The sequence below is a fragment of the Phodopus roborovskii genome, unplaced genomic scaffold (assembly GCF_943737965.1).
Source record: "Phodopus roborovskii unplaced genomic scaffold, PHOROB, whole genome shotgun sequence".
Taxonomy (NCBI): domain Eukaryota; kingdom Metazoa; phylum Chordata; class Mammalia; order Rodentia; family Cricetidae; genus Phodopus; species Phodopus roborovskii.
The window spans coordinates 13918291-13945650 of record NW_026126636.1 but is presented as its reverse complement, the minus strand read 5'-3'; the positions used below and the strand labels follow the sequence as shown (position 1 = coordinate 13945650).

Below are 27360 nucleotides of genomic sequence, written 5' to 3'. Positions count from 1 at the left end.
TATACCTGTTAATCTTAAAGATGGGAGGAGAAAGACCATTGGCCCAAATCATTATGGCCAAACTAATTAAAGCAAGCCTTTTTATTCATGTAAACAACCTGTCTCCCCCTAAGGCCCAGTTCAAGAGGTCAGCTTTGGATGTAATTGAGACAAGGCTTTTCTAGCTCAAGAACGGGGATTTTCGAAATGGGAAATTTGGCAGATAAAATGAGTGCAGGGTGGGGTTACAGGACAAGAACATAAGCATAACAAGTTAGTCCCTCCTGAAACAAAGCCATGACAGCAGGCAGTCAATACACGGTAGTCATAGGTGGTCGTATGAACTTTTGAAACAAGGGCAGTTTTGCAAGACGGTTATAAACAACTTTTTAAACAAAGATGCGATTGCCATTTGTAGTTAAGCTTATAGGCGAGGCATAGCCCAATCCTTGAGAAACAGGCTTACTCATAAACAGGAGGAGACCTAGTTTTTCTTTTCTATAAGACGGCTTTTAAGCCTGAGATGGAGGGAGGCTGGTTCTTCATACTCTTCTACATATATTCGACTTTTCTCTGAAAGTAATTTACTAACTTTTTGTTTGTTTGCTTGTTTTTGCTTTTTGAGACAGGGTTTCTCTGTGTAGCTGTTCTGGAACTCACTCTGTAGACAGGCTGGCCTGGAACTCACAGAGATCTTCCTGCCTCTGCCTCCCAAGAAATGGGATTAAAGGTGTGTGCCACCACTACCCAACTACTAACTCTTATCTCTGGTCAGAATTGTCATTGATATCTCAAACAAGGTGGCTCACGACTGCCTGTAAGTCCAATTCCAGGGGGTCTGTTCCCTTTCTTGTCTCTGTTGGCACTGCATGCATAGAGTGTATGTACACACACCCAGACTCTCGAGCGCGCACACACACACACACACACACACACACACACACACAAACTGTTTTAGGAAGTGCTATATTGCTGTGAAGATACAGCATGGCTAATCATATCATCTGAGGTTGTGTTGTTGTTTTGTTTTTTCCCCATTAAGTGAAATGTTAGCTGTAGCTCTTTCATAAATGGAAAACTTTCAGTCACATTGTCACCAGTGTGCATCCACGTTTAACTGATCCCAGTTGCATACTCACCTATCCATACAAGATTAAAATCAAACACCAAACATGGTCACAAGAGTTACTTCATGCACGGCCATGGCCACGCGGCCACGCACTCATAGCCAAAGACTTTCATACGAAGATTACAGGATTCGAACACCCACATCTCAGCACACAGGCCCCTCGTGGTTCACAAAACATCGCTACACTTGCTCAGGCTTCTGGCATCTTCGAGACTACATTTCCCAGAAAGGACTGCATCGTTAGCTCGCTCTCGAGCGCCACCAGCGGCGTTTCTGCGCTTGCGCCATCTTCAGGCTTTAGGGCAGTGAATGCACTGCTATTAAGTAGGTAATCAGGATTGTAGGCAGAAGGCAGCCAGACCAAGGAGAAAACCAGGGGAGGATCCGAAGCTGTCCTTCGGTGAGTATGGGAGCGGGCGCTGAGGACCAAGAGTCTCAGCCTTCAGACTAATCGCGATGCCTGGTCCCACCGGTTTTCATAGGCTTCTCGGTCCTGGACTACATTTCCCGTCGTTCCCAGCGGCTAGTGCTCAGTTAGTGTCCGCTTCTTATGCTCAATTTCTCAGGCAACCTGGTAGACCTAATGCAGCTTAGGAATGGTCCTCCACTTTATGAAATTAGATAAATGCTAATTTGCATTTAGCAGTATGTTTGCCTTTGTTTATTCTTAGACGAAGTATTGTTTTATTATTATTATTTTTTGTTATCATTAAAGCAGGTCTGGAGTTGATTGAAGTACATTTACAGTAAAGTAATTTTTTAATGTTTAAGATTTATTTATTATGTACAGTGTACTGTCTGCATGTATGCCTGCTTGCCAGAAGAGGGCACTAGATCTCATTACAGATGGCTGTGAGCTGGGGATTGAACTCAGGAAAAGCAGCCAGTGCTCTTAACCTCCGAGCGATCTCTCCAGCCCCAGTTAAAAAAAAAAAAAAAGGATTTATTTGAATGTGTGTGGATGTTTTTGCTTGCTTGCATGCAGTGCCCAAGAGTGAGTATAGCCTTTTTAAGGGAGGTCTTGTTTTATGTTATTATATATATTGCAGATATTGCAGGACCCCCAAAACATTTAGAATCATAGAACCATTAGTTTAGAAGCAACATTTAGGACCATCTAAATTATCTTGTTTTAAGTTTGCAGCCCTGTACAATAGGATGTTGTAACAGTAATAAAATGGTGCTCATAAAAGTGCTTGTAATAAGGGTGCACTTCCCATTACATCGTGCTAAGTAACTTTCAAAATTATTCCTTTATGCAAGGTAGTATTTGTTTAATGAACTCAGGAAGTGGTTAGACGACAACACTACAAAACCTTGAATTTTGTGTGTGTGTGTGTGGTGGGGTGGGGTGGGGGTGTATTTTGTGCCATGAATACCCGAGTGGAGGTCAAAGGGCAAATCATAGGAGTGGGTTCTCTCCTTCCACCATGTGGGTTATGGGAATCAAATTAAGATTGTCATGCTTTATAGCAAATGTCTTTAATGCCTTTGTCCACTGAACCATTGCATTACCCACCTAGGATTTTTTTCTTCTAGTGCTTCGTTTTGGTTTGAACCCATGTACCATTAGTGGTTTGATTGCTTTTTGCTAAATGTGCATGTAATTGTAAAATTATCTAGATCTAGTTGTGAATAACTTTTATTGATAACTGATTAACTGATGGTGTGTTTGGCTTTTTTTTTTTTTTTTTTTTAAACAAGATAGGGTTTCTCTGTGTAGCCCTGGCTATCCTGGAACTAGCTTTGTACCAGGCTGGCTTCAAACTCAGAGATAATCCTCCTCTTTCTTCTGAGAGCTGGGATTAAAGGTGTGCACCATCACTTGGCAATACTTGATGCTTTTAATTCTTTTAATTAAAAAAAATTTTTTTTAAAGAGGGAAAGTCTCTATGTAGCCCTGACTGGCCTGGAACTCACAGAGATTCACCTGTCTCTGCTTCCTGAGTGCTGGGATTAAAGATGTGTGTCATTATGCTCAGCCCTCAATATCATTTTATTTTTAAAGATTTACTTTTCAAAAAGTGTGTGTGTGTGTGTGTGTGTGTGTGTGTGTGTGTGCAGTTACTTGAGGAGTCCAGAAAGGGGTATGGGATCTCCTGGAGCTGGTGTTATAGGCAGTTGTGAATTGCCTGATGAGGGTGCTGGGAACTGAACCCAAGTTCTCTGCAAGAGCAGCAAGTACTCTTAACCACTGAGCCATCAAACTCAAATTTGATTATTGGTGTCAAATTCTATTATTATACCACAGTGATTCCATGCTTACCTACTTGTGAACGTAACCTATTCATGTTCTAATTTTGTGTGTTTTTCTTCAACAGATATGGTTGTGCATGCAGCCTCACACACTGCTATATCTCTGGAAGGGTTCATTTATATACTGATGATGGAGTACTGAGCCTCTCCATCTAATTGTCTGATTAGCCTCTGCAGTTTCTCCCTATTTCTTGACTTGAGGTAGGCCAAGTTTGGGTTGTGGAGTTCTTTGTGAATTTGAAAGTTGGAGAAACAGCCAGGTCGACTTAAATGGTTTTATTTGATGAATGGGAGATTAAATGGTTGAGTCTTTTGAATGCTTCATTTTGGGTCTAGGGCTGTGTACATTACTCCCTGGGTGAGGAGAGCTTTCCCTGTCCTTTGAATACTATATGAGTCTCCATCACTGTAACAGGTCTGAGGACCCCTGAGTTTTGCACCACCTGCTGTATTTGAGGGAAGTGGGGGAGAAAGGGCCGCTCACGCTGTACCTCTTTGACAGCAGCTGAAGTAGGCTGCCTGGTGTTGGGTGACAGTTTACTCTAGCAGTTAGAAACAGGTGTGGACATAACCCTGGCATTCAGGGAGCTTCAAGGCAAGCCAAGGCCTCCATGTTTGCTCTTTCCTCCCTCAGCTCTGACATGTAAGGACTCTGTCCTTCCCCAAGACAGAAATCTGGAGGAAGAACCATCTGCCTTGAACTGGAAGTCATGCCTCTTGTGAGTTTCAAAAGCTTGTAAATATGTGCTAACATGGAACTTCCCACCCAGATCCCTGCAGTTAATCTGGTCCCCCGATGTCTGCTTTAGGGAGTAAAAGAGATGGATGGTAGGATGATAGGCTAGGCCCTGTTTTGCTTTATTGAGACAGGGTTTCTTTGTGTAGCCCTGGATGTCCTGGAACTTGCTTTGTAGACCAGCCTGGCCTTGAACTCACAGAGATCCACCTCCCTCCACCTCCCTAGTGCTGGGACTAAATACATGTGCCACCACTGCAAGGCCCAAGCTATGCCCTTTCTTGTTGATCTGTCTTCTCTGACAAATGCCATTTTGTAGTAATGGTGATCCATTGTGTAGTGAAATTTTCTGAGCAGATCTCCATTTCCCTCCATGAGATAGGAGCATCCTTGTGGGCACTAAGCTTTGAAAGAAGAAAGTGATCACACAGGAAAGTGGGGAGGTAGTTTTAGTCACCATTTCAGCCTGTGGTTTATTGTCCTGCCTTGGAAGAAATTGACATTTGGATGTAATGGAAGCCTAGCTGGGAATCCAGAGATTATATACCAGAGTATGATCTGATTTGAGGTTACACCAAGCATTTGGGTCTTTCTTCATTAGCTTCTTCACCTTAAGCACAAGAAAATACAGAGCTGAGGATCATGGGAATAGCAAGTGAGAGTCAACCTGATGGGTTGTGGGTGGGTTCTTGGAGCTTGGAAGTGCTTTCAAGGTCAGATCTGTGCTCTGGTTCCAAAAGATGAAGATGTTTTAGTCATTTTTTAAAAAGATTATTTATCATGTATGTAGCGTTCCATCTGCATGTCTGCCTGCAGGCCAGAAGAGGGCACCAGATCTCATTACAGATGGTCGTGAGCCACCATGTGGTTGCTGGGAATTGAACTCAAGACCTCTGGGGCTCTTAAACTTTGAGCCATCTCTCCAGCCACCTTAGTCATTCTTTTCACTTAAGAAACTGTACAGTCAATAAAAGTATTCTTCATTCCTCATTTGTCTCCTGAAGAAAATACTTGCGCTGTGTTCTGACATAATGGCGAACTGAGTTTAGCAACAAACTGTTGGCTTTAGTGAAGCTCCTCCCTCTACGATATACAACATTTTCTTTTCAGACAGGACTTGCTGTATAGCACTAGCTGGCCTGGAACTCAGTATGTAGATCAGGCTGGCCTCAGACTCACAGTGACCCACCTGCTTCAGCTTCTTGAGTGGTGGTACCATGGTGGCTGTAAAATGTTTTGTACAATATTTTCTTAAAATAATTTTGGGAAAAGATCATCAAGTATCTTTGTCATAAGAAGTAGATACTTCTAACCTGGATTGAGAATTTATGAAAACTCCATTTAACCTTTTAATTTTCATCCCCGACGTATACACAGAAGTGTTGGTCTGCAGCAAAAAGGCGTATGTGAAAATACTGTAACTCGGTGCCTTCCTTGTGCTTATTTTCTTTTGGCAGCCAGCTCAGCTGTTTCCTTCAGTAGAACATCCCCTTTCCACAGAGACCTCCTCCATCTCCTCTCATCCTGCCGGGAAACACCCCCTTGAATGAAATCTTCACGCATTGTTCACATATCTTGTTTCAGGACTCAGATCTGTTCGGGGATGTGGCCATACTTTTCTCCAGAGAGGAATGGGAGTACCTGGAGCCTGTTCAGAGGGATCTGTACAGAGATGTGATGCTGGAGAACTACAGTCATCTGGTTTCGCTGGGTAAAGTGGTCTGGTCTGTTAGTTTGGATCTCCCTGGGAATGCCCCTTCCTCGGCAGTTACTTGGCAGTTACCTTTCAGTTCCATGACTGGTCAATTTTGAGCGTACAAAAGGCAGCCATTTGCTTGAATTCATGCCTTCCACTACTCTTAGGTCACTATTGCATTTTCTTTTGGCCCTTTCTGTAGTTGTCCCCCCACTCAGTGACAGCTCTGGATCTGACTTGCAAGGCCTCTCAGTGTGACCACACGGGGTGTTTCTCCTTCTCTTCTCCAGGTCTTACCATATCCAAACCTGATGTGATATCCATCCTAGAGCAAGGGAAGGAGCCCTGGATAGAGGAAGGGGGCACAACAGGAGGCCTGTTTTCAGGTGAGTGACAGACCTTGTCAGGAACTAGAAACTCAGTATTGTTGCCATTTTTGCTGCTTGACCAGTTAGGCAGGACTAGAAATCACCAGTACAGCGCTCTTCAGATAGTTTTATACAATACAAAATTAGGGATGGCCTTTCTTAGAAGAGAGGAAAAGTACCTCTGGAGTAAACCCACAAAACCCAATCATGCTGGTAGATACAGTAGAGAAAATGGCATTTTGGAGAAAGGAATACTTTCAAAGGAATTTCTAACGAAGTAGCCAAAGTGTTTTTCCTACATGGCCAGAAGAGAACAAGCATTATATTGTCACTGTAGTTTCTGCAGCTGTGTCCCTGGTTGTTCGAAAAGTCTTCTTCTCATTAAGGTAGTTCATTAATATCCTTGGCCATGCCAGGTAGTGGTGGCCCACTCCTTTAATCCAGCACTCAGAAGGCAGAGGCAGGTGGATCTCTGTGAGTTCCAGGACAGCCAGGACTGTTTTACAGGGAAACCGTCTCGAAAAACAAACAAAACCAATCAAGCAAAAACCAAATATCCTTGGCCAGCTATACCCTTATCTTCTTTCCTTTGTAAGATGATAGCCAGCTGTCCTGATCTTTGAGTGGGTCAGCATGTAAGTGGGAAACCTAATATTTGGAGTCTCTCTGTAGCTGGTTAGATCGTAGTAGACACCTATCACTTTCCTGTTGAACAACCAAATGGTGTTTGGGGGAAAAATCATATATATATATATATATACATATATATGTATATATATGTATATATATATATATATGATCATATATAAATCATATATAAGAATCATACACACACACACACACACACACACATGTACACACTTTTTTACCTTTTTAAGTTGCTTTATCCTTCAGCATCATAGGGATTGATTATGTTTATAGCATACATTTTATTTTTAGGTGGAAGCAGCCAGCATCTTCCTCACAGAACCTGACGCCTCTTTGACAGCAATCCTTACCTTCCACTCTATAAGCACTTTATACTCCACTGAGCCATCGTCCCTGCTCTGGTGCAGTTTTTTTCTTATAATCCTAATAAGGTCAAAACATGATGCTGTAGAAGGATCTCATCCCCCTAGGAAACTGAGCTCCAAACAAGACAGAAGGTCATTCTTTCTCCAACATTCCCTTTAAATAATGGAAAAGCTCCAGAGTTGCTGTATTGTTACCATGTCCTAGAAGACAGATGTGTTGCTGTGCCCTTTGGCTTTTTTTTTCCTCCCACACATGCTCTTACATGGTAAGGCAGGTCAAGGATCCAGTCACACACCCTCCTGTCACTTCTTTTTAAAGTTAGGAGAAAATATTCATAACAAAGCTACTATCTTAAACTTTTTTTTGTTATTTTGAGACAGGGTTTCTCTGTGTAACAGCCCTGGCTGTCCTGGAACTAGCTCTGTAGACCAGACTGGCCTCAAACTCATAATTATCCCCTTGCCTCTGACTCTTGAGTGCTGGGTTTAAGAGCATGTGCCACAGAATTGATATTTGCAGAGTATAATTAACATTTGATGAAACACACACCTTTTAAGTGCTATGTTGATGGAGACTGGCAGCTTTGTACTCCTGTGTTACCAAATCAAGTGGACAGTGCCTTGTACCCCTTCTGTACCACCCTGAAGCCCTACCAGGAAGCTGTCCCTTTGCAGAAGTCACTCCTGGTTATATTTCCGTTTTTGTAGAATCTCCTAGTGTTTTTCTATCGTGGCTCAGGGCTACACTGATGTTTTAGAATTCACGTAACTAGAATAACTATTATAACACTGTTGTCTCCTCTACCTTTCTGTTTGCCTGATTTCAAATTGCTTAACCATATACAAGAGTATACAGGTGTTGAACCTCCCAGTGCCTTTTTAAAGTCTGGCAAGGATTTATTAGAAAGGGCATTAGTGGCCAGGCAGTGCTGGTGTAGGCCTTTAATCCTTGCACTTAGGAGGCAGAGGCAAGTGGATCTCTGTGAGTTCAAGGCCAGCCTGGTCTATACAGTGAGTGCCAAGACTACACAAAGAAACCTTGTCTCAAAAAAGTCATTAGTCACAGTGAATAAAAGCCATATAAAAGTCTTGAACAGGTAATTATAGGTCCTGAGCCACCAACACAAGTTAGAATCTTACAAACAGCTATGTTTTGATCAGCCAAGTCACCCACAAACACAGAAATGACTTCATGCTCCCCTCACCCCAAAGACTGATTGGCTAGACAATGGGAAAGAGGATCAAAAGGCTCCTGCCTTTCCAGCTATCATCATGGGACACTTGTGTATGACAGACACCACCAAGTTAGGAATCCTGACAAGATGCCGAGCATTAGTAGGGAGGAGGAGAAGCAGAGGCATGTGTTTCTCATCAGTGACCCTCCTGAGAACCTGCCAGCTTTAAGTCTATTTCTTTTTCTGGAAAAAAGAAAAAAATCCATTTTCTGTTCCTCTTCTTTTTCAGCTTTGGAATCTGGGTACAGTACCAAAATAATATGCTCAGATCAATACACTCATAAAGTGGAGTCACCACAGTGGGGGATGACAGGAAGCCTTACAAGCTCCAGTTTAGAGAGCTCCAGTTTCCAAGACGACTGGGAAGGCCACGGCCTATTTGACAGACAACCGGGAAATCCAGACAGAACTGCCAGTCCTGTGTTAATCAGTCATGAAGGAATGCCCACTTTAAATCAGCAAGCATCCTTTACTTTCTACCAGACAAAGTCCTGTAGATACAATAAACGTAAAAAAGACTTCTGGCAAGAGGAATTCCTTAGTAATCAAGGAATTCCTACTAATGAGAAGCCCTACAAATGTAGGGAATGTGGGAAGGCCTTTAAATATGGTTCTCGACTAGTCCAGCATGAGAATATTCACTCTGGCAAGAAGCCTTATGAATGTAAAGAATGTGGGAAGGCTTTCAATTCTGGCTCAAATTTCATACAACACCAGCGAGTTCATACAGGTGAAAAACCTTATGAATGTAAAGACTGTGCTAAGGCCTTCAGTCGAAGCTCGCAGCTGATTGAGCATCAGCGAATCCATACCGGGGAGAAACCCTATCAATGTACGGACTGTGGCAAGGCCTTCAATCGGATTTCACATCTTAAAGTGCATCACAGAATTCATACTGGGGAGAAGCCCTATGTGTGTAAGCAGTGTGGGAAGACCTTCAGTCACAGGTCTCAGTTGATTCAGCATCAGACTGTTCATACTGGCAAGAAACTCTATGAGTGTAAAGACTGTGGGAAGGCTTTTAATCAAGGATCCACTCTTAGCCGACATCTGAGAATTCATACCGGAGAGAAACCTTATGAGTGCAGGGCATGCGGCAAGACCTTTAGAGTGAACTCACAGCTCAAGCAACATCAGAGAATCCACACTGGAGAGAAACCCTACCAGTGTAAGGTTTGCAGTAGGGCCTTCAAGCGGGTCTCACATCTCACAGTACATTATAAAACTCATACAGATAAAAGGACACATGCATGTAAGGTGTGTGGGAAGGCCTTTAGTCATTGCTCACAACTGATTCGACATCAGGTGATCCATTCGAAGGAAAGGCCCTTCGAGTATAAGGGACGTGGGAGGAGCATAAATCACGATCAGAGACTGCGCAATAGAGGAACACGTATGAACATGGTAAATATAGAAAAGACATCCCTTGGCACTTACCCACTATTAATCATCAGGAAATTGGTGCTAGCAAGCAACCACATGAACGGAAGTAATGCAAAGAACCCACTGGCTTAGGGTAATCACAGCTTGTGCCTCTTGGAAAAAGGGAAGCTAAATGTACAACAAATGTGATGCCTCTGTTTAGAGTTGTTTAAACAAAAAATAAATAAAGACAAAATAAGTTTTGTCTCCCAACATATTCCAGAATATAGTCATGGGATTTTGGTGGAGTTTTTTTTTTTTTTTTTTTTTTTTGTTTTGTTTTGTTTTGAGACATGGTCTCTTTATGGAGCCTTGGCTGGCCTAGAATTTGCTATGTAAACCAGGCTGGCCTTGATCTCATAGAAATCTGACTGCCTCTGCCCTCTGAAAGCTAATATATTAAAGGGAAGAGGAAGCCAATGGGTTAAGACTGAAGTAAGTCCTGCAGATTCTATGAGTGATGATAAAAAGAATGAACTGATACTTTTACATGCTAAGAAAGGAAGCCATATATATTTCCAGGGTGTGGTGACACACGACTTGAATCCTAGCACTTGGGAGATAGGGAGTTCCAGGCTAGCTGGCTACACAGTGAGACCCTGCTATACAGCAATAACCCCAGCTCCAAAAGCTATATCCATGAGAATTAAAAGAATTTTATAAAAACTTCTGTGTGTGTATACACACATATGCATGCAAATACTTCAGTGCATGTGTAGTGATCAGAGGGTAACTTTGTGGGCTCACTCCTTTCTATCCTTTATGTGGGTTCCACAGGTTAAGCTTAGATCACCAGCTTACCCTCTGAGCAATCTCACTGGCCCTTTTCATAATTCAACACACACACACACACACACACACACACACACACACACAAACACTTTTAATCTCAGAGGAATGGTTTACAGGCTTTGAATACATTCTCAAATACATGCAAATCTTAATGAGTACTTAAACACACTAAATACAGGATTCAGAACTACCAAACAGCCAGTCATGATGGTATATGCTTATAATCCTAGCTCTTGAGAAGCTGAGGCAGGAGAATTGCCTCAAGTTCAAGGCCAGACTGGGCTGCATGGTAACACACTGTCTTAAACAAAACAAAACAAAACAATGAAACTGTCCAGTGATGGTGGCACATGCCTTTAGTACCAGCACTTGGGAGGCAGAGGCAGGCAGATCTCTGTGATTTCGAGATCGGCCTAGTCATCTAGTTCCAGGACAGCTTCCAAAGCCACAGAGAAACCCTGTCTCAAAAAACCAACAAAACAAAACAATAACAACAAAAAACTCCAACAACAATGAAACTACCAAACATCCATTCAATAAATTTTAAAAAAATATCACAGGCATAGTTGACAACCTTTTGCAGCCCTGGTGTACAGGGTGAGTTCCAGGACAGCTAGGGCCACACAAAGAAACCCCGACTTGAAAAACAAACAACAAAAAGGACTGAGGGTTTGTGTGGGGAAGCGGGGGACATGGGGCAGTCTAGCCTAGGCACACCCTGTGTACCTTGAATAGCTAGTGTGTGGAGTTGTGCCACATTCCTAGGCTCTTCCTTGCTGTTTTGCTGCAGTATCACAATCCCGAAAGACATGCCTAATTTTCTTTTAACAAGGGAATCGCATTTGGCAGTATTTTCTGACTTGTATCTTCATGATTTTTTTAAATAATGATTTTTGTGTGCTGACACATAAGCTGATGTTTGTCGTTCCCTCAGTGTAAGCGCCTTGTGAAAATCAGTGATGGTTGCCTCTCCATTTCCCTGTTGCTGAATATTCAGGTTGCTTCTGAGTTTCTGGTCATTTGAAATTCTCTGATGAGCATATTCCATGTGTTTTTTTGTTACGTTTTGTTTTACTGTTTTTTTTGGTGGTGGTGGTGGTGGTTAGTGGAGGATACATCCACAATATGATCTCCAGTCTAGAGATCTGACACTGGAAACCTGGTGCAGCTTCACTCACTGCAGCCCAACTTGAGAACTGTTGTTGAGTCTGGGCAAATGCTATCATCCAACTGTCACCGGCTGTCAGTCAGAACATCAGCGAATTGGACCCAGGTTCTTAGGGAGACCTCTGGAAATCAAAATCCCACTGAGCTCGTGGCATTCTAGGAGTCCATGGAGAAAGATGTTTCCCATCATCCCTTCCAGTGAAATTAGAATTGGTCTGGAAACCACACCTACTTAGTATGTGCACACACTGTTATCAATGGATCAAGAAATTCCTTCTTTGGCTGGAGAGATGGCTTAAAAGTTAAGAGCATTGGCTGCTCTCCCAGAGGTCCTGAGTTCAATTCCCAGCAACCACATAGTGGTTCACAACCATCTACGATGAGATCTGGTCCCTCTTCTGACCTGCAGGGACACATGCAGGCAGAACACTGTATACATAATAAATCTTAAACAAACAAAAGGAATTCCTTCTTTGCAAGGCATTGACTGAGTCTGGGATTAATTGTTCCAGAATGTATATGTCTGGCCTGGGGAAGCATGGGAAGAAAGGTTTGGCTTATGAAGAAAGGTTTGGCTTATGAGAGCAACATCTCAGTAGTAGACCCCAAACTAGTCCACACTTCAGAAACAGGTTGGCTGGGTGTGGTGGTGTGGAGTAGTTACTTGGAAGATTGAGGTAGGAGCATCATTGGATCCCAGAATTTCCAGGCCGGTTTGAGCAACAATATTCTGTCTTTAAAAAACAAACAAACAGATCTGTCATGATAGTGCATGCCTTTAATCCCAGCAGAGGTAGGCAACTCTCTTTAGTCCGAGGCCAGCCTGGTGTACTGGCTGAGTTCCAGGGCAGCCAGGGTTACACATCTGCCCAGCAGGTGGCACTGTAGTACTGTGAAATGTCCCTCACTATCAAAAGATTATTAAAAACCCTTTCATCTATTCTAGTTTTAACTCCTGCTTGGGTCATTAACTTCTAATATCTTCTGTGGACAGCTTTACAGGACAGAAATAGAATAAATTTCGCTAGACACTGTTTTGTTGAGACAGGGTCTCACTATGAAGCTGGAGTCTGGATTTAAAGGTAAGCACCTTCCCAGGTTCCCCCCCCCTTTTTTTTATGGTTTAATTCCCTTGATACAATTGATGACCTCACCACTATCATGTTTTAGCACTGAGCTGCTTAAAACATGTCTGCATCTTCAAGAGACTTCAATAGAACTCTGTGCAATTTAGCTTCCTTCCCTACAACATGGCTTGTGTGCCAGTTGAATTCTGGCATCCCCTTCCCCAATGTAGAAACACAAATCCAATGAGCTTAGTATACCTGTCCCTTTCCTCAGTTGCAGGATTAGACCATCCTGTCCTCTGTCTAGGAGCATGAAAAGGTGGAGAAAGTCACAAGAGAAGATGTCTAGATGCTGAGACTGAGGAGGCTTCTGTCTGTTTATCCATCTATTATCCCTTCCCATTTATCATTAATCTATGTATATTTGTCTACTCATCTATCATATATTCCTTACCCTTCTGTAACCTGCGTGTCTAGTCTTTCAACATTTCTAGAAGTGGAAAGATAGTCTTTTGTTATTTATAACAATTTTCAATCATGTATGAGTTTCTTCAAATGAGGCGATTAGAAGTTTTGTTTTGGAAATTTATTTTCCTTCACTTCTGCTTTTCCAGGTCCTGGGAGCTAAAAGTGTTTTGAAACGGGATCATCATTCTAGCCTAGGCTGGCCTAGAGCCCACTATGAAACCAAAGCTGGCCTTGAACACAAGTTCAATTCTCATGCCTCAGCTCCCCAACTTCTGAGATCACAAGAATGAGCCACTGCAGCCAGCGAGATCACCCAGGGATCTGTTAAGGTCTTTATGTGACCATAGGGAGCTAGCTAGTTCCCAGAGGAACCAACCAAGTGCTATGACAGCTGCAAGTCACAGCTCTATGGGGTGGGGAGAGAAAGGATTAACAGTAGCAGATGATTTCATCAATCAAGCCTACCTAATGAAGCCTTAGTCCCCTCCACCTGCCCCCCCAGCAAAAACAACAACAAATACTTCAAGGCTTCCAGAAAGACCAAGGAGATAGCAATGTGTGGGAGAGCGACACACTTCAATTCTGTGGGGTTAGAAAGTTCAATTCTCATGGTCCTTGTGGACTTACGATTGTGTCCTTTAAAGTCTCCTAAATTAGACCACAAGAAAAAACACATGTTTCCTTGATGTCTCTCACTCTAGCAAATTAAAAGAACTCAAGAAGTGAGGGCGGCATTAGAGTTAGAAACACAGGCAAAATAACCAGAATTTGGGGCTTCCATCACTAACAGTGGGGCCTAGCCTTCAGTCTCCAGGTAGTGTCAAGATAGTTGATGGCAACTAGCAGATCGACATCTTTTATGAAAGTTTCCCAAAGATGTTGAAATGTTATCTGAAGAAAACAGGAAAAACACGATACACACTTCCTGCTTTATATTTCTTTATAGCTTTTTCCCCCTCCCCCATCATTTGTCAGGCGTCTCCATCTGTGGGAGGTAAGAACTAGGAAGCCAGGGAATTGTCTTTTTTTTTTTTTCTTTTTCTTTCTTTCTCTCTCTTCATCCAAGTGGCCTCATTTGTAAGTATCGATTTCTTGGTCCTTCAAAGGCAGGGATGATTTCCACGTTGGCAAAGGGCAGAAGCAGCCTGTGTATTCGGGTTCCCATAGCGTTGTCGTATTCATTGCTCCCAGCACTGACACTGCTGGGCACAGAGGTGATCAACGTTGAGCGGGAAGGAGGAGGAGGCGAACCGATGCAAAACAGTGGCAAAGCTGCGCCCGCAAAGGCCAGACTTGCAAGCCCGGGGTCGAGGCGGTTCACACGCCTCTAACCCCAACATTTGGGAGGCGGGTGCCAAGGACGCTGGTTACACAGCCATTCGGAGGCCACCTGGCGTCTCCTCCCTCCCCTAAACAAACTCACAGTCGCAAACCCGCATCAAGGACAGAGCTTGGGGAGGTGACGGGGACGCGCGCGTCACGGAGGCGCGCTCGCGCGACTGCGGGGTTGGTAACTAGGGACGCCTGCGGTCTCTAGGCAGTGTGGGCGCCGCCCTGACTGGCGCGCGCAGAAACCCCGGGCCACCCGCACGCAGTCACGCCGCGTCCCAGCTCCCGCCCTTTCCGTCACCTGCTGCGCAAAGTGCGCGTCTCCGCCAGCCGCGCGCCTCGCCTCCGCTGAACCCGCCCTCCGGGCTAGGCCCCGCCCTCCTGGCTAAGCCCCGCCCCCGGGCTAGGCCCCGCCCACCCCTCTCCCTCTCTGCTGAGAACTGGCCCCCGGGCTAAGCCCCGCCCTCGGCTAAGCCCCGCCCCACCCCCCTCCCTCACTGCTGAGAACTCGCCCCCGGCTAAGCCCCGCCCTCCGGTCTAGGCCCCGCCCCCGAGCTAAGCCCCGCCCATCGCCCTCACTGCTGAGGAGCCGCCCTCCTCGATAACACCGCCCCTTACCTCAGACTGCGGCTCTCTCCTCAGTGCAGCGCCGCCCTCACGACGGAGTACTCTCTAAGCCACGCCCCTCACCTCACGCTGCGGAGAACCCTTTCCCCGCAAGCCCCGCCCCTTCAGACACGGCTGAGAACCGCCCCTTCCTCAAGCCCCGCCCTCCCCTCGGACTGTACTGAGAACCCGCCCCTCCTGGATAACCCCGCCCCTCACCTCAGCCTGCGGAGATCCCGCCCCTCCGTCGTTTAGAGCCACCCTCACCATTGACTAGCAAGCCCCGCCCCTTCAGGCTCCGCTGAGAGCCCGCCCCTTCTCCAAGCCCCGCCCCTCACCTCTGCCTGAGATCACGCCCCGCTCTCCGTTTAGCGCCGCCCTCACCATTGACTGCACCGAGGTCCCGCCCCTCCGCAAGCCCCGCCCCTCCACGCTCTGCAGAGAGCCCCGCCCTGCTGGATAAACCCCCGCTCCTCGCCTCCACGCAGCCTCGCTTTCACCCTGCACAGAAACAGCTCTTGCTCCCCGAGACCCGCCTCTCACCTAGGACTTCTCTGGGCCGGACACGCCCCCACCTCAGCCCGCCTTTCTTCCTGGGGGACACGCCCCCACGCTAAGCCACGCCTTTCTTCCTGGGGACACGCCCCCACCTCAGCCCGCCTTTCTTCCTGGGGGACACGCCCCCACGCTAAGTCCCGCCTTTCTTCCTGGGGACACGCCCCCACGCTAAGCCCCGCCTTTCCGGGACTCCGCGCCTTCTCGGCGGGCGGCCGGACGAGGCTGCGCCTGCGCAGGGGACCCTGCGGCCTCCCGGCGTGCCTCGGGTGACAGCGTGCGGGTGAGGCTGCAGGCGGCTGGGCTGCGGCGGTTGCAGGGGGAGAGCGAGCGAGCCCGCGTCCCCCAGGCCCACGGCGTCCTTGGGGGAGGTGGGCGGGCCGGAGCGCGGGCTCGGACGGCCGCGGGGCCGGATCCAAGTGCGAGCTTGGGTGTGGGTGTGCCAGGCCGGGGCGCGCGCGCGCGCGAGTGCGTGTGTGTGTACACGTGTGCGCGTGAGAGTGAGTGAGTGCGTGTGTGAGTGTGTCGGGGCGCGTGTGTGAGTGTGCGTGCATGTGTGCATGCGTGTGTGTGTGTCAGTGTGTGTGTGTGTGAGTGTGCGTGTGTGAGAGACTAAGTGGGCTGTGAGTTCTCAGCGTACGAGTGCCTTGAGAGAGGAAGACAGTCAGGGAGAAGTAAGCAGGGCGGGTGTGAGACGACTGTGAGGTGTGTCTCCCGGTGTGCTGCACCCCAGCACTTAAATGCTTGGACGCTCCAAAGTGGTAAATAAACACCTGGAGAGACCGTGCGCGTGATTGGAGCCTGGCGGACTCATCGCAGGAGACGCCAAATGAGATTGGAGGATGAGGACTTAAAGTCCCAGACCCCAACCAACCAGGAGAGGAGAGGGGCGGAAGCGTAAACCGATCGCCGAAGGCCCGTTGTTGTTTTGAGACTCAGTGTATAAGTATAGGATGACTTCGAACCCCCGATCTTCTTGCCTCAGCCTCCCCAGTGTTACGATAACAGGCGTGTGGGACGACTTCGTGGAGTTGGTTCTCTCCTTTACCCTTTCGGGTGGGTTCTGGGAATTGAATTCTGGTCCTGGAGCGTGAATGAGAACTTTACCTGCTGAGCCATCTCTCCAAGTACCTTTAAACATATTCTTTATAATCACCTAGGAGCCACTCAGGCGAATTGATTGATCGAAGTATGAGGGGCTCATAGCAAACTTATAGCCGTTTCTTCAGTAGCACGGGTGGACTTGCGTCCAGCATCAGAACGAAGACGTAGTTGCAGAGGTTGAACCTTCAACCTGTAGGGTCTGACATGATAGTCCCAGAACTGAATTCGATGGAAAGATACCCAGCGTGTCTTCTGCAGAACTGTTTGCTGGATGTATTTGGGAAGACTTTAGAAGTGTTTGCTTTGCAAAGATGAGAAGCTGCGTTTGTGTATTCTCTATCATCGAAGTTGTGTGTGTGTGTGTGTGTGTGTGTGTGGTGTGTGTGTTAGAGACCGATTTTGAAAAAATAGAGGATATGAATCTTGCCTTAGTATAAATGTTGTATGGCTTTTTCCTTTCTGTTTTTCATGATTATACCATTGACATGTTGGACAGAGTGTATCAGGACCCTGCAGCCGTAGTGACTAATTTAGAACAATAATAGAGACGGCTCGGCCTTTTGTAATGGCGATGTGACCTGAGCTGTCCTTTATGAGATGGGCTGTCTGACCCACTAAGTCATAAAGCAGGATGTGCATGGCAGCAATCTGTTACCAAATACAAATTGGTACTGGGGAGTGGTGTATCGCTGTGCCAGGCCTGGCCATGCTGCTGGTTGGTGGGGTGTGGACTTTGGAACTTTGGGTTAGGAAAGAAGTTGAATGCTTTAAGCGGAGTTTGATGGCTCATTCTAGTTGGAGGAGAGAAGACAGTGGTAATAAGAGCAACCTAGAGCATGATGGCCTGACTCCAGAGCTTTCCGAGGAGAAGAACTTTAGCAAGCGGCTTAGAAACCATTCTTGTGATATTTTGGCAAAGACTGTGGCTGCTTTTTTTTTTTTTTTTTTTTTTTTTTTTTTACCCTCCACCTAAAAATCAGCCTGAAGCTAAGTCAAAGACTTTTGGATTAATGACATCGACAGAGGTGCCCAGTATTGACTGTGTTATGTAGTTCTTAGTGGTCACTCTTATGCATATCTATTAAAAAAAAAAAGGAGCAAGCTGATCGAAAGGGAAATTTAAAATATACAGTTTGAGGAGAAAGGGAGCTGTAATAGAGCTAACTCCACTGCTCAAGGAGATGGAAAGAAGGGTTTAAAGGAAAGCCTGATGCTAAATGGAATAAAGGGAATGTTGACCTAAAGGCAAGACCCCTCCCAGCTAAGCTTTCGTCTTGTGAAAAGGAATTAAAGAAAAACTTAAGCATTGAAGGAAACTATCAAAACCAGAAAACCGATGAAGATGTAACTAAACAAAGGGGCCATGTTCCAGCCCCAGAAAGCAGCAGACTTTGACTGCTTTGGCTGTGTAATTCTAGATGTAGAGTCAAGGGTAGAAGAAAGGGGTTATGCAATCTCCTCCCATGCCTAAGGAAAGCTGCCGAGGCCAGGCATGAGTCAGGGGTGTCCCAGCATGAAAGCCCCGAGAGGTCATTGCATGGCACCGGGAATGTGAAGCCTGATTGTGTTGGAGACCCCAAGATGTTGGCGATGCCAGAGTCGCGGGGTACCTACCAAGAATAGGTGCAGATTGAGTGCAGAACCAGCCAGGGAGAAAGAAGTGTGCTGCAGTCGGCAAAGCTGAAAGGAGCTGGAGATCTGAAGAGCTTTGACACCAGACCTGGAGATGCAGAGTTTGGAGTTTGCCCTGATGGTTTGGGTGTTGTTTCGCTTCAATATTTCTGCACTACGCTCCTTTTCCTCCCATCTGGGATGTTAATAGTGTGTATCCCATTGGATTGTATGTTGGAAGTATGTGATCTGCTTTTTAATTTTGATTTTATGGGGGCTACAGTTAATACAGAAGATATTTTGAACTTTGGACTTTGTAAACAGTGTTGAGACTGTGGTTAGGCCATGGGGACTTTTGAAGTTGGATTGAGTGCATTGCCATCAGGGCACTACTTGGGAAGGATCAGAAGGTGTAGCCTTGTTGGAGTAGGTGTGACCTCTTGCTCATTTCTTCCTGACACCGCCTCCCAAATGCTGGGGTTAAAGTGGCATGCCTCTACGCTCAGAAAACATCACGTTCTTGTGGGTGAGCATGGGAGAGAAGGGTGAGCAGCTGTGTGTGCAACCAGGTTGGATGAGAAAGATGCTCTGAGCCATGGTGTGGTGCCTGAGAGGCTTTCCGAATGTAGGGTGGTTGCTGTTGTAGCCTGTGCATGTGAGAGAAATAGGTAAGAGGCTGTGATCCTGTGGGTGAGAGAGAGAGAGAGTAAGATTGTAGGATTGGAGTGGCTGTGAAGGTGTGTGTGTGTGTGTGTGTGTGCGTGTGTGTGCACGCGCGCGTATATGTGTGTGTGTGTGTGTGCGTGCGCACGTGTGCGCCCAGGCCTCTTGGAGATCATGCCCTGTGTGGTTGTCAGTGTTGTGCTTTCTCTCGGGTACCTGTGATGTGTCTTCCATGAGATTAGAAAGCATGTGAGCTCTTGTGTTGGTATTTGCAATGGCACTTTGTATGCTGTGATTATGGCCTGGTGCGTATGGAGTGACTACTTGAAGATTGTTAGAATTAGACTTATAAAACATAAAAACACTATTATATTTTAAGTTTCTGTTTATTAGTTTAGTTGTGGGGATACATACAAGACATAGTATAGTGTGTGTGTGTGTGTGTGTGTGTGTGTGTGTGTGTGTGTTAGAGGGCAACTTTTAGGAGTTGGTTTTCTCCTTTCAACAAGTGAGTCCTAGGGATCAAACCTAGATCCACAGGTACTTTATTCTCTGAGCCATCTTTCTGGGAGATTTTCTTTTTCCTTTTTTCTCTTATTATTTTATTTTAATTTTTTTAGTCTTGAATTTCTGGAAAGTATCCTGCCTCAGACTCCTGATTGTTGGGATTTCAGGTATGCACTACTGTGTCTCGTTAACATTAGATTCTCTCTCTCTCTCTCTAAAGATTTATTTATTTTTATGTGTGTGAGTGTTTTGCCTAAATGTATATCTATATACCACATGCTTTCCTGGTGCCTGTGGAGGACAGAATAGGGTATTGGGTGCCTCGGAACTGGAGTTACAGATACTTGTGACCAGCCCATAAAAACACAAAATCAGAAACCATAATAATATGTAAACAACAGACCACTAAAGTTTAAAAAAAAAAAAAGATGCCCAGACAACAAAGTGTAAGAGAAAAAAACTCCCCCCAAACGCCATTGAGTTCATTTTGTGTTAGCCATCTACTCTTGGGCATGAAGCCTGACCGTGAGTGTGGTGTGTGTACCCAGTGGGAAAAGCTAATTTTTCCTCTGTGAGCAGTTGACAATTGGAGATAGCTTCTGGGTTAGGAATGAGGGTTCAAGTCCACTTGCCTTCTCAGTGCTGGGGTCCCGTCTGGCTTGGACCCGTCCAGGCTCTGTGTATGCTGCCGAGGTCTCTATGCGTTGACAGTGAGTGTCAGTGCTGTTGTGTCTAGAAGACACAGTTTCCTTGGCGTCCTCCATCCCGACTTGCCCCCCCCCCCCATGGTTCCCTGGTCCCTGGAGGGATAGGTTTGAGGAAGACATCCCATTTAGGACTGAGTGCTCCAAGGTCTCTCACGCTCTGCACACTGTCCAGTAAGCCCGTCTTTGTGGTAGTCCCCATCTCCCGCAGGAGGAAGCTTCTTGGATAATGACCGAGCAAGACGCAGATCTGCTTCACAGCCTGGTGTCGTAGGTGGTTTTAGATGGGGTCAAGTGGACAGTGACGTTCAAGCATCCTCCCTGCTCTCAGCCATCTATGTGGATTCAGGCCAGCCGAAGCTGGGAGGAAAGAGAGAGAAGGAGCAGCTTACACTGGCGAAGGAAGCTGGGAGAACATGCAGACTTTGGCTTTTCCTGCCCTCTCTTCCTCTAGTCTGGACTTCCCAGGACACAGTTGTTCTCCACGGGAGAAACCGGGAGGAGAAGGCAAGAAATGACCGTTGAAGTAATGGAAGCCACGTTACAGGTTAGTTCGTGCCTCTTCCCCGTCACGAGACGGGGCCCTGATGGTTGGCACTAACTAACGCTACTCCGGAAATTCTGTTACTAGTCTTTCCCAGGACCTGGCCACTGCTTCTCCCACAGGCTATCACCCTTTAAGTGCCTAGTAGGTGAACAATACAAATGATGAGGCACAGGGCCCGTTCTGGAATGCTTCATTTCCCTACTTACATACACTGCTTTATGACACAGAATCTCCCTAGTTCATGGCAGGCACCTTGAAAGTTCATGGTTTGGGCCCGATTAGTTCCTGGATGGGAGACAGAATGTAACTATGGAGCTCAGGTTGGCTTCAAACTCACAGCAATCCCCCTGCCTCCTGCTCCTGAGTAGTAGGTTTATAGGTGTGTACCACCGTGCTCTGAGTGTACATTTTTTAACCAGTTTGGGCTCTTGTCAAAAAGGCTTGTTCGCTTTTACATGAGACAAGCGTCTCCGTGCTACTGAGAACTGGGTTTCAGGTTAGATGGACATGTGAAGCCCCTTTCATGTACCCTGTAGAATTTCTGTCTGCCTCTGTCCCTAAAATGATAACATGGAGTTCGTAATTGGCATCTGAATTTAAGGAAGTCTTGTGACATGTGACCCTGTCTGGGGCATGTGGTTCAGGACTAGATTGGACTGAGCATTGCCACCCGCTGCCCACAGCAGGGGCGACTGGATGCAGGCAGGCAGAGCCCCACATACTTTGATCATCAGAGATCAAGGGAGTTTTGAGGGTGTAGGAGAAAAGGAGAGTTGGGTCATGCATCATTTCATTCTTTTCTTTTTTCTTTTTGTTTTAAGATGAGAAGGGGCCTTGAGCTCCTGGACACAGGCGTCTTCACCTCCCAAGCAGCGTACTCAATCTCTGTTTTCTGTCTCCATATTCTGATTTCCCAAACATTTCATTTAAGTGGAATGACACAAGATGCAGTCTTTTTTGTCTTTTATTTAGTAACTGACTTGCAAGGTGAACAGCTACCTCTACTCCAAGCAGAATAATGAAGATGTAACAAAACTTTGTAAATGTATTTGTGTCATCTCAGGACTCAGTGACATTCAAAGATGTTGAGGTAGACTTCTCCCAGGAGGAATGGGAGCAGCTGAACCCGGCTCAGAGGAGTTTGTACAGGACTGTGGTGCTGGAGAACTACCGGAACTTGGTCTCAGTGGGTAAGCATCCTCCCTGCGGATAATCCAGAATCTACCCTTACACACCTTTCACATTAAAAAAAAAATTTTAAAAATTATTTTATGTGCATTGGTGTTTTGCCTGCATGTATGTCTGTGTGAGGGTGTCAGATCCTGAAGTTACAGTTGTGAGCTGCCATGTGGGTGCTGGGTTCAAACCCAGGTTCTCTCGAAGAGCAGTCGGTGCTCTTAAGTCTCACCGAGCTATTTCTCCAGCTCCCACCTTTGACATTTCTATTACTAAAGCTTTGCTTATTGTGTTGGGGCTAGATGAGAATTTCAGAGGTAGTCCGTGAGTTTGATGTTTTGTCAGATACTCATGGTTATATCTTTAGGCACCTAGAAGCCCAGACTTGGTGGGAATGGCAGCAGGTCTGTCTGCTTTTTGTTGCCTCTCTGTTACAGTTCTGTTAATCTCACCAGTAGGTGGTAACAGGGCTGGGGAAGAATACGGCCTGGTTACTATTGCAACAGGGACTCGGACCTAGCACAGACTCCCTGATAGAAGCACCATTCAGGCTGTAAACCTCAGCAAGAGGACAGCACCATCACCAGCTCAAATGAAACTAAGACCTAATCCACCAAAGACCATATAGTTCTGGGAAAGTCTCTAAATGCACTAAACTTGCTTTTTGGGTTCTTTAGTTCCGCTTCTGGCTAACTGTTCTTATTAACTGAAGTATGGGAACCCAGAACGTGTTATTTGCGCTTAAAAGCTCACCCTGAGAAAGACTCAGTGCTACACTGGGATCCCAAACACCCAGTGTAGTCGCCGGCTGGCTAGTAAAGACTTTCTATTGGATTAAACCCTTGTCCAAGTAGTCTTCTCTGGTTAATACCCCACAACACTATACCTGCAGAATATAACTTTTCAAATACGCTTGCAAAATTTTTATTACATTAATTTTTATGGAGAGACATTGATTTTACACGGGGACACATGTATGCCACATGCAAGTTGGAGTGAGGGTGGCTTATAGGATTGGACCAGCTGAGGTCATCAGGTTGGTAGCAAGTGCCTTTACTCACTGAGCCATCTCAGTAACCCCCAAATACTTACCTTCTTAATTAACTTACGATACATCGGTGAAACCCAATGTCTTAAACTCTCTTCTGACGCTTGCTTGCTATTGGAGAGACTAAAAAGGATCCTTCTAAGCCTGGAGTCCATACATGTTTCTGGATGAGCTTGCTGTTCTCCACAAGTTCCTTGTCCCAATCCTCTTTAGCTTCTTTAGGCCAGTGGCTCTCATCCTTCCTGATGTCCTGACCCTTTAATACAGTTCCTCATGTTGTGGTGATCCCCAACCATGAAATCATTGTTGTTGCTACTTTATAACTATAATTCTACTACTGTTACGGACTGTAGTGTAAATATCTGATATGCGACCCCCAAAGGGGTATTGACCCATACCGTTATAGTAGTTTAATTCCTGGAGGGTTGACTATTCCAGAGACTTATGTGCCAAAACAACCCAAACGTGACCACTTTTGTCTTTCTGTTGTCGTTGCTGTTGTTAATGCAGGAGCTTGTATTTCCAAGCCACATCTAATCTTGTTACTGGAGCACGGGAAGGCGCCTTGGGAGGTGAAGGGCGAGTCGACGAGAAGCGCATCACAAGGTGAGAATGCCAGAAGCACGTGGAAAAACCTCCATGGGGAATGGCTCAGCCATCCTCAAAGGTCCTTCCCTCCCCGCCGGGGCTTCCCAGGGACCCTTCCCAAGCCTTACGGTGCTGGGTGTGAACTGAAGTCTCCTTGCTTAGCTCGAGCTCCCTTCTGTTTCACTCCCCCCTCTTCCATTGCCCTCTTGTCTCTGTAGGAAGTTGTTTCTACCAAGGAGAGTGTCCTCGTCCCCTTTCTGTTGCTTTGATGAAGCTCCCTGACAAGAGCAGCTTTAGGGGGACGTGTTTATTTTAGCCTGCAAGTCCACACTGGTCCATCATTGTGGGGAATTCATAGCGACATGACCATGCAACCGCTGGTCACAGCAGAGAGAATGAAGCATGAATGCCTGTCACTCAGCTAGCTTTCTCTACTCATACACAGTCCAGGGCCCCAGGGCTGAGCATGGTGCTGCCTACATGCATGCTGGGTCGGCAAGCCAAGGCGATCCCCCACAGCCATGCTCACAAGCCAGTCTTATCTGAGTGACAGTCAGTCCCTCACTGAGACACCTTTCCCTAACCATCACCGATAACAACAAAACCCTACATTAACTGGCCTAAAACGTGCCACTTCTCCTAAGTTGTTGAAAGAAAATGAAGAAATTCCTTGCTATGAAGCCTGAATTGCATGGGATATGCAGAGTTTGCACTGAAGCACAGACATATAAAGGACAGACCTTAGGAGCACCGTTCTCTGGTTACAAAATTATAGCCATGCAGTTGCCTTTAAATCCCAATGGGAGGTCAGAAAGCATAGTGTGTGTGGTTGCTGGGCATCTCTAGAGAGTTCTGAGAAGCACCAGTAAGTAAATATATTGGTAGTTAAACAAAACTAACTGCATGTTCTAATCAATTAAAAGTAGGAGACGGGGGCTAGAACAGTGGCTCAGTTGCTAAGACCCGAGTTCCATTCCCAGCACCCACACGGTAATTCACAAGTGCCTGTAGCTCCACTTCAGGGGATCTGACGGCCTCTCCGACCTCCGCAGGCACCAGGCATGCACATGGTGCGTAGACATGCACACAGACAGAACATCCACACATATTGAATCAGTAAGTAAATAAATATATATGTGTCTTTAAAGGTAGAAGACAATACAGAAGTGAGTTCAATTTGTAGCCTGTCCCCAAATACCATTGTCATTGTGGACTGCTTCTCCCTGGCCCTCATCTTATACTTAGTTTTCTGCTCATTTTCCCATGTTCCCATTCCTTTCTGGCTCTTCCCTGCTGCCATATTTGTCTGTGTGTCATTCTGACAAAATACCTGCTGTAGTCAGCCTAAGAGAGGAAGGATTTGGCTTGGGCCTATGGTTTCAGAGGTTTCCAACTTTGATGAGCTGGCTCCATGGCTTTGGGACTGCTGGCAGAGGCATGGAGAAAGGGCGTGGTGCAGGAAAGCCAGAAGGCAGACAGAAAGAAGCCTGCCCGTGCCACTGACTTCCCTTCCGAGTTTCCTTTATGCCAGGCTTCCAGGTATCAACTAGTGGCATCACCTTCAGTGAAGGCACTAACTCCCTAGTTAATCCGCTTTGGAGACAGCCTCTCACGTATACCCAGAGGCGTGCTTTACTGGTCTCAATGCAGTTTTTCATCCTGTAGAGTTGACACTCAAAATTAGTCATGACAAGCTCTTATTCTTAGGGACAACCTTGCACATTTTCCAGTTGATATACTTGTATGTAATTGTATGGACATTACTAAATAGTTTTGTATTACTTCACTTCAGATGATTCTTTTGTTAATAGCACATGATATGATAAAGAACACATTATTTTTTACACTTTTCAGATGGGGAATTTGTACACAAGATACAAGAAGTGTCTCTGAAGCAGTTTGTGTTTGATAATGTGTCAGTGGAGAAAATTACAAGTTTTTGTCCTGAGGGTCCCACGACTGGAAAAAGGTGGAAATGTCAAGACCTTTTTGAAAGACAAATGATGAATCAAGACATATTATTTCACATGAAAGAAACAGTCACTCATAAAGAAACTCACACTAAAGAAATAGGCTTCAAATACTCCAAATCTTCAAAGGCTCTCCATTCGGACAACGTAGAAGAGACTATTTACAGTCACAAGTTAAATAAGAAAAGCTTCTCCAGAAATCCCAAGGTACGAAAATACAAGAAAATCTGGGCAGGAAAGAACATTTTCAAATGTAACGAATGTGAGAAAACCTTTACCCATAGCTCATCTGTTACTGTTCATCAGAGAATTCATACGGGTGAAAAACCATATAAATGCACAGTGTGTGGAAAAGCCTTCAAGCAGGGCCATCACCTTGCTCAGCATCATACAACTCACACCCATGAGAAACTCTTTGAATGTAAGGAATGTAAGAAAGCCTTCAGCCAGAACTCATACCTCATTGTGCATCAAAGAATTCATACTGGAGAAAAACCATATAAGTGTAAGGAGTGTACAAAATCCTTCAGGCAGCCTGCACATCTCGCCCAGCATCAGAGGATTCACACAGGGGAGAAACCCTACAAGTGTACGGAATGTGGGAAGGCCTTCAGGGATAGTTCTACCTTTGCACAGCATCAGAGGTGTCACAGTGGCAAACGGCCCTTTCAGTGTGTTGAGTGTGGTCAAGCCTTCAGGTATAATATGTCCCTTACTCGTCACTTTAGGCATTATCACACTGGAGAGAAGCCATTTGATTGCACTGATTGTGGGAAAGTCTTCAGTGTTCACATAGGACTGACTTTGCACAGGAGAATTCACACTGGAGAGAAACCTTACAAATGTAACGTGTGTGGAAAAGCCTTCCGCAGTGGGTCATCCCTGACTGTACACCACAGAACTCACACTGGTGAGAAGCCTTATAAATGTAATGTTTGTGGGAAAGCCTTCAGCCATAGCATGTCACTCACTGGCCATCAAAGAGTTCATTCTGGAGAGAAACCTTATAAATGTAAAGAGTGTGGGAAAGCTTTTCGGCAGAGTATACATCTTGTTGTTCATTCGAGAATTCATACTGGAGAAAAACCCTATGAATGTAAGGAATGTGGGAGAGCTTTTAGAGAAAGTTCACAGCTGACCACTCATCAGAGAAATCACACAGGAGAAAAACCTTTTGAATGTAAGCAGTGTGGTAAGTTTTTCAAAAGAAGTACCTATCTTGCCAGACATCAGAAAATCCATTCAGGAGAAAAACCTCATGAGTGTAATGAATGTGGGAAAACCTTCACTCACACTGCCTACCTTATTAGACATAAGAGAGTCCATACTGGAGAGAAACCTTACAAATGTACCGAATGTGGAAAGGCGTTTGGTGATGGCTCATCCCGTGCTCAGCATCAGAGACTCCACACAGGTCAGAGGCCCTATGTATGTGATCAGTGTGGAAAGACATTCAGAACAAAGTCATCTCTTAATTGTCACCAAAGATGTCATACTGGAAAGAAACCTTAAAACTGTATCCCCTTCGGCAAATCCTTTAGCCACTGATAAACAGTTACTGCAGTTACTGTTTATCAGAGAATTTAACTTTCAACCGGATTGTTTATTCTATGTGAAGGAATTC

General features: G+C 45.6%; 2 protein-coding genes and 1 long non-coding RNA gene across 3 annotated transcripts; all 3 read left to right on the top strand.

Moving 5' to 3' along the window:
• The first annotated feature begins 3488 nt into the window (after nucleotides 1-3488).
• LOC127239018 (uncharacterized) lies at nucleotides 3489-5817 on the top strand. The gene is made up of 3 exons (XR_007835948.1): nucleotides 3489-3565; nucleotides 3999-4083; nucleotides 5685-5817. It is a non-coding gene; the product is annotated as an uncharacterized LOC127239018 (long non-coding RNA).
• Nucleotides 5818-8730: 2913 nt separating this feature from the next.
• Znf582 (zinc finger protein 582) lies at nucleotides 8731-15880 on the top strand. Its single transcript, XM_051207103.1, has 3 exons — nucleotides 8731-9816; nucleotides 15300-15441; nucleotides 15636-15880. The coding sequence occupies exons 1-3, from the start codon at nucleotides 8854-8856 to the stop codon at nucleotides 15878-15880; spliced, it is 1350 nt and encodes a 449-aa protein (XP_051063060.1). The 5' UTR covers nucleotides 8731-8853.
• Nucleotides 15881-20671: 4791 nt separating this feature from the next.
• LOC127239009 (zinc finger protein 471) lies at nucleotides 20672-27299 on the top strand. Its single transcript, XM_051207805.1, has 4 exons — nucleotides 20672-20954; nucleotides 22018-22144; nucleotides 23689-23784; nucleotides 25621-27299. The coding sequence occupies exons 1-4, from the start codon at nucleotides 20922-20924 to the stop codon at nucleotides 27246-27248; spliced, it is 1884 nt and encodes a 627-aa protein (XP_051063762.1). The 5' UTR covers nucleotides 20672-20921; the 3' UTR covers nucleotides 27249-27299.
• Nucleotides 27300-27360: the final 61 nt, after the last annotated feature.